Genomic DNA, 7,261 nt, shown 5'->3' on the forward strand with positions numbered 1-7,261 from the left:
CGTACGGCCTTAGCCGTCCGATTCAGGTCGTGAAGAACGAGGTCATCATCCAGCCGTTCATTTCAAACGGCGGCTGTCCCATCGGAGGTGCCGCCACCGCCATACCCTGACAAAAGTAAGATCGCCACGTGTCAGCAGGATACGAGTTACATTTAATGAGCGCCCCATACCACACGCAGCGCACATGGGCAGTAGAGAAGAGGATTCGGCATGGATTCCAAGGGAATACAAGGCACGGGCAAGACACCGCCGACCGGATGAGCATCCCTATGCTTGGCCGAGCGGACTAATGCAGCGGTCGTTACTCAGTCTGACCGGCAGTCCAGTCAGTTGGACTTCGTCTCCTTCGACTAGACTTGAGGGGGAGGCAAGTGATCCGGCGGTTAGAACAGGGGACCCCCATTTTGAGGGGTCAACGCCACGTGGAAGTCAAAGGCCAGGTGGCCGACCGGAGAAGAATGGGCCAACCCCCCGGCCGGTCGGTCGGTAAATAGCTGATGGTAAAAGGCACCCCGACAGGGGTCGGGGTTCCGACGCTCGATTGAACGGTAACGAAGGGCCGAGCAGAAGTCATGCTCGGCCGTAGACATAAGGTAACATACTGCCAGTAGTCCCCACACAGCACTTTACCGAAGATCTCCCCAGCATACCGATGCATATGGAGGGTCGTATGTGATGTGAGGGTCGGCCGACCGGATGTGAGATGAATGTCGGCTGGCCGGACGGGAGATGAGTGCCGGCCGGACGGACGGAAGATGAGTGTCGGCCGGCCGGACACCCCGGCTTGGAGTAGGGAGAGAAGGACAAGGAGCATCTTATGACAACTGTCAATTCCTATGACTAGGTCATACTCCAAATCTGGCGGTAAGGTGTTCTGCTGTCCCATCGAAGATGTGCCGGGACTGTAGCAGTATGGTGTCAGGTAAGCTCTCTGACAAACACATACCGAGGTATGGGCTAAGAACACGTGTTTGCCTCGGTATGTGTGCGTGAGTTCTTTCACCGCTCTATATAAGGAGCCCTATACTTCGCCGAAGGTACGCGTTATAATACTAGGGGAGCTACTTCTTCATTGTTCACTTACCTGACTAGAGCGTCGGAGGGTCGCCGCCGGGAACCCCTTCCCGGCCCGACTTCTTTGTAGGATCGCTGGAGGTTCGCACCAGCAGGATCGCCGGAGGTTCGCACCAGCATCCGAAGACCCACGTCAGCAACCGGAGAACGCCACCTGCCCAGCGTTCGTTGATTCAGCTTTCGGACAGGATCAACTAAGAAAGGTACAAAACACTAGAATCAAGAAGACAAAAATGACCTAGAAAGAGGCTTACGTTGCCATATAAAATTTATATATTTAAACTTCTTAGTAAAGTACAGACATAAAATAATACATAAAAAAACTTAGAATAGGAAATTACCAAAAAAAGAAAATTACAGAAAGAAATACTTAGGAAACTAGAAAGAACACTTGTTCACTTATAAACACTCACTTGCATAAAGAAATACTATGTCATTTGCATTATATGCATGGATTGTATTTATTGCTTGTAATTACCGCATTCTAGATGCTACATTTTGGTGGTTGCATATGATTGACATGCATACATGAGACATTATGTATTTGGTCTAACGACCCTGCACCTGTTGGTATGGTTCACACCCTTATGTTCGGATATATAAGAGGTCTTGGTGAGTATAATTTCTTCTGTTGTTCAATTTTGCATTGCTTGTTATTGTTCAGGAGACTGTACTGCATGATTATTACTGATAGTTATATCTTACTATGCATGTCTGATCGATACCCGCTGAGTTCTTGAACTCACTCCATTGATTTATTCCTATTTCAGGTTAAAGTCGTCTGGAGATCCTATCCGCCATTCTCATGTCACATCGAGCGACTTTTTTCGTTATTGCTTCCGTTCGCTTTATTAGTTTTAGACTTATTCATGTATATGTATCTTTGTATGGAATTCAGCTTTGTGTTTTCTTGTATTTGGTTTGATGTTATCGTATCAAGCCGGGTCGGCTCGCAGTTAGTTGTTTTGTTGGTTTCACGTTCGTTATTTTGTGACTTCTGCTGTGTTATGTTCCAACCGTGTGGGTTGTTTAACAACTGTGTGATTGTGTTTACTTTCAGCCGTGTGGGCTGCTTATAAACTGCATGGTTGTGTTTATATCTAGTCGTGTGGGTTGTTATTTGCTTGTGAGTAGTCATGTGACAATGTATATATGCTTCATATTGTCACAGTTACAGGAGAGATGCTGTCCATTTGCCAGACAGGGACTCCTCTGGGGCGTGACAATTAGTCTATTGTTGTTGAGAGTCCAAGATAGATCTAATACTAAGGAGTAGATCTGTAATAGTATTGTAAAAGTATTTAGGTGTGGATCATCATTATGAAAGCAGTGATTGTCTTTCTAAGATCTAACATAACAATTATGTTTATATCGATCAGAAGTATTAATTTTCTTAGTTGAGTATTGTAAGACTATATCTATAAAGTCTAGTTTATGAAAGTCTTTGAAGTTCTTTGAACTAAAAATCATACATGGTTGTGGTCTCAATGTCTTAAGCTCTAATACCAAATTTTTGGAGTTTTTTGGGTTCTATGGTTTTGGTTTGAAGAGAAGGGGGGGTTTTTTTTTTTTTTAATGATTTTGGTTTGAAGAGAGAATGTTGAATTTTTGGGTTTTGGGATTTGATATTTTTAGAAGAGCTAGGCCAAGTGAAAAGATGTATGGTATGGTCATAGTATTTAGTTTCTTCCTATGAGCCTCACCTATAAAGGAACTAATATCTGAACAACAACCCGATTACTTTTAGATCTTAGGCTACTTGTTTGTCATCATTACTTAACTAGCACATGTCTTATACGGTCATTCTACTGTTCTTTCTTATATAGTTACAATTCACAACAGAGTTACTTTGATAAGGACTAAGAAAGGTACAAAACACTAAAATCAAGAAGAAGACAAAAATGACCTAGAAAAAGACTTACGTTGCCATATAAAACTATATATTCAAACTTCTTAGTAAAGTACAGACATAAAATAATACATAAAAAAACTTAGAATAGGAAATTACCAAAAAAAAGAAAATTACAGAAAGAAATACTTAGGAAACTAGAAAGAACACTTATTTACTTATAAACACTCACTTGCATAAAGAGTTTTGGATAGTATTTATAGCAGAACCTTGTTGGCGGTAGTTGGAAGATGAGGTGGTTGTTGCAAAAAGATGTTAAGTGGGGGAAGAAAGTAGGTTGGGCAGGGATTAAGAACATCATCAGCTATTGGTGTCAAGTAGTGCTTTGATTCGTCACGGTTTACATTTTGTGGTTGTGATGATATCAGTATTTATGTCTTTTGGTTATATGTGATGTTAGTGTACACATCTTTAGTTTTGACTCCATCGTATTATTAAGATTATGTTCATCCATATAATTGAGTGACGGGGCTCGAGAACTAATGACTTGGGTGAGCTAGTGAGTCTAGCTAGGTAGGTGTTAGCTACTCCTAGTGAGTTAGCCGCTCATTTGGTGATCTATTGTTCAGTTGGCACAGGACTTTATGTTGGATAGAAAAATTAAAAAGAAAAAAATAGCATTTCCATATCTTTAGACCAATATATTTTTTCCATATAAGTTTCACCTGCTAAATTATTCCTCAGGATCATGATGATTATCCAATGATATTCTAATTTTTTAAAATAAAGAACATTCCTTCGTTTCATATTATTTTATTTTATTTTATTCCGGCTAACATAGGAAACTAGCCGTTGCCAGTTGCGATGACTCCAACCCTCAACGTTCGAATTTCCGTAGAGCTACCATTTTCTCTCGCTTGATAACCCTTCTTCTTCCCCCTCCTCTCCGATCCCCCCACTGCGCGCGATAGAGTAATGGCGGCGGCTGCAAAGATATCTCGAGCCGTCGTACGCCGACCCTCGGGATTCTCCAAGCTCTCCACTCCTCGTCGAAGACTCTCGTCGAGGTCCCCGGCAAAAGATAAACGGGCGAAGCGTATCGAATTGTCCCGAAAACTCGATTCTTTTTTCACTCCGGAGAAGAAGAAGAGTTCCGAGACGTCAAAGAAGGGGAAATTGAAAACAGTAGGCAGTGATTCGGAGGACATGGGTTTGACGGGGAGTTCGAAAGTGAACGCTTTGAGGCGATCGATGCTGGAGGAGGCGATGAACAGCCTGCCAGCGCACGGGGCAGGGCGCGTCATGTACATGGTGAAGACCTTCGAGAGGCTTCAGTCGGTTGTCATGACGGCAGAGTATGTAGATGGAGAGGAAACGAGAAAAGTGAAGAATTGGGCACTGCCTGGATTGGAGTGTCGTCCCGAGGCCAAGTTGAGTGATTTTTCCCCTTCGCCTGTTTCATGTTCGGCAGAATGTCTAGCTGAAGAAGGAACTTTGACTGAGCATTCGTCTGTGAAGAACAAGGATAGAAGGTTTGTAGAATGTTGATAAACCTAATCCCAACATTTCTCTCCCCGAATATTATGTCAGATTACTGATAATTCTGAGAGGTTGAGCTATCAAAATATGGCTGCATAATATCGACCAATTGATTAGATTTAAAAGTGCAAAAGGAAGAAGAAAAAAGAATCCAGATTGCTCGATTTACTTATATTATCTAACAGTCTTGTTCTTGCAGATTCAGTAGCGGAAGCAATGAATCTTGTAAAGTCCAAAGGAACGACCAAAATGTATGAAGATACAAGTTATAAACTTTTTTTGATCTTCCAGTGTTCCTTGAAAATAGTTCTATTTCTCATAGTGTAAATCTTTACATTACAGAGCAAAGTCCCATCAAAAAGAAGGAATGACAGACTTAAAGCTAAAAGCCCACTGCCTTTCAAATTGAGTGCAAAGGTACAATGTTTGACTTTGTTTCGATATTCTATCAATAATGGTCTATAGAATAGAAAGAGTAACTATTCTTCTAAGTAAAAACGAATGAAAGTTTGACTCTAAAAATGAGTTCCTCGACAAATGAATGCTTGTTTATCACCATATTGTGGGAGACAGCAAAATGAATGTCAGGGAAATAATACCAGACTGTGGTCCTATTAAACAAACTGACATATTTGTACACAAACATCAGAAAGAAAGTTTAGAGTAAATGAAATGGAGGCATGCATGGTAGATACTTCATTAAGGTAAATTGCTCATGCTCAATGCAAGTTGGCCAAGAAAGTTTCTTGCTCAAGAAGAATAAATCCATAAAAAAGGAAGAACTTGTAATGAATGGAATGATAATTGTGAAGATTTTTGTTAGGGAAGGGGATTATTGTTAATCCACCCTGATTCACTATGATATATCGTTTATCCATTTATGTAATTATCATTATCATCGTGTTATCATCTTTGCAAGGGCTCGTGTATTACTATCATAATATATTTACGGGAATAGTATTCTTCCACCACAATTTCTACCTTGAACATGGATATTTTTTTATTGCCATTAATCTCAAGTCTAATGTGCAAAAAACATTAAACTAACTTAATTCTTTGATGTTTACCGAAGTTCTTTTTTAAATTATTCGCAAATACAAGAGTACAACTGTAACTATCTTAACTCTACAATCTCTCTCTGTTGGTAGTATTGAAAATAAATATCTGTATGTGACATGCATGAAGTTTAGCAAATGTTACTGTATAATTCATATATAGTAAAACCATGTATTGTAAATTGCAAAGATCTTTATGGATTAGGCAATTGTCGAGTAAACCATGCAGGCAACATCTGAATATTTAGGGGCTCCCTGCTTTTGTTTTTCCCACAAAAATCTATTTGAGTTTAGTGTTAAATACTAAAAGTGAATTGCTAATTACTTTGGCAGGTTTCCAAGCACATAAGCTTCCTTGAGCAAATCAAACAGGAGAGAGATAGACTGATGAAGGTTACATTATTTTTTATTATAATTTGTTTATATTTAAATCTCTTCGGTTTGACTGATAAAGTTAATGTCGTCTGTTTAAATTAAAAAAAAAAAGAAAAGAAATAAGAAGACTTCCTGAAGTACTTGGACCAAGTGTCTTAAAACTTCGTAAGTTGCTACTTTACATTTTATTCCCCTCCTTTTATATTTCCTTTCATAAAAATTTTATTTGTTTGTATGAAGGAATCAATAAAGGTCGTCAACTATGTTGATCCTTAGAAGAAGATTTGGGAACCCCTTAAAGATTAAACTTACTATTCAAGATACAAATTGCTGTGAATGTGAAACAACACGATTCATCAATTGTTGGAAAGCCATGAAAAATGGCAATTGTCTTGGTGTATGTTCACCAAAAGATTATGCTAATATTATTTTGTTTATCTATTCTTATTTTAATTCAACCAATTGTCGATATATTGTTATAAACAAGCTTAGAGTGAGTTGTTTCTATGTGAAGTCTTCTTTCTCTCTCTTTCCAAAGAGAAATGTGTTTCTAGTAGAAAAGAAGCAAAATTGCGCTAGGTTGAAAATTTCAATCCATTACAACGAAACGAAATGTTGCGGAAAAAGATACATTCAAGAAGAGGTACATATATATAGACATTTAAATAAATAATTAAAAAAATATTAAGATATGTGAATTTACAAGGAAATAAATTACAGGTATATAAGAATAATAAGTAATACAACAAAAAAAAAAAAAGGAGATAATAAATACCCTTTCAAAACGATCCTTATGGTTAGATAAAGCCTTCAAATGACCATTCTATACTCTATCTTTCTTGTTTTTTTTTTAATTTTTTAATTTTATTTTTAATTTTTTTAATTCATACTTATATATTTTTAATTTTTAATTTTTAATTTTTAATTATTTTTAATTTTTAGTTTTTTTTATTCATACTTATATATTTTTAAATTTTTATTTAGTTTAATTTTATTTAGTTTTATTTTTAAAATTAATTTTATTTTAAATTTTTTTCATTCATACTTATATATTTTAAAATTTTTATTTAGTTTATATATTTTAAAATTTTTATTTAGTTTAAATTTTTAATCAATTTTATTTATTATTTTTCATTAATACTTATATATATTTTTAATTGTATTTAATTTTATTTTTTAATTAATTTTGTTTATTATTTTTTCATTAATACTTATATTTTTTAATTTTATTTAATTTTTATTTAGTTTTATTTTTAATTAATTTTATTTATTATTTTTTTAATTTTTTAATATTTATTTAGTTTTATTTCTTTAATCAATTTTGTTTATTATTTTTTTTTTATCAAATTTTTTAATTTTTTTATTTTAT

General features: G+C 36.4%; 1 protein-coding gene across 2 annotated transcripts; it reads left to right on the top strand.

Moving 5' to 3' along the window:
- The first annotated feature begins 3,791 nt into the window (after positions 1-3,791).
- On the top strand, positions 3,792-6,380 carry LOC122015139. 2 transcript variants are annotated; one of them, XM_042571876.1, is made up of 6 exons: positions 3,793-4,455; positions 4,662-4,713; positions 4,805-4,879; positions 5,851-5,910; positions 6,005-6,057; positions 6,133-6,380. In XM_042571876.1, exons 1-5 carry the CDS (start codon positions 3,899-3,901, stop codon positions 6,026-6,028), a joined length of 768 nt encoding a protein of 255 aa, XP_042427810.1. In that variant the 5' UTR covers positions 3,793-3,898; the 3' UTR covers positions 6,029-6,057; positions 6,133-6,380. The 2 variants fall into 2 exon arrangements, 1 of the variants encoding a protein (XP_042427810.1); XR_006120838.1 differs by having other exon boundaries at positions 3,792-4,455; positions 5,851-6,057.
- Positions 6,381-7,261: the final 881 nt, after the last annotated feature.

This window comes from Zingiber officinale, chromosome 1A, assembly GCF_018446385.1.
Source record: "Zingiber officinale cultivar Zhangliang chromosome 1A, Zo_v1.1, whole genome shotgun sequence".
Lineage (NCBI taxonomy): Eukaryota > Viridiplantae > Streptophyta > Magnoliopsida > Zingiberales > Zingiberaceae > Zingiber > Zingiber officinale.

Coding starts and splice junctions, on each gene's coding strand:
- LOC122015139 (XM_042571876.1), top strand. CDS start 3,899: ATGGCGGCGGCTGCAAAGATATCTCGAGCCGTCGTACGCCGACCCTCG. Junction 4,456..4,661: donor GTGAAGAACAAGGATAGAAG/GTTTGTAGAATG, acceptor TTGTTCTTGCAG/ATTCAGTAGCGGAAGCAATG. Junction 5,911..6,004: donor AGAGAGATAGACTGATGAAG/GTTACATTATTT, acceptor AAAAAAAAAAAG/AAAAGAAATAAGAAGACTTC.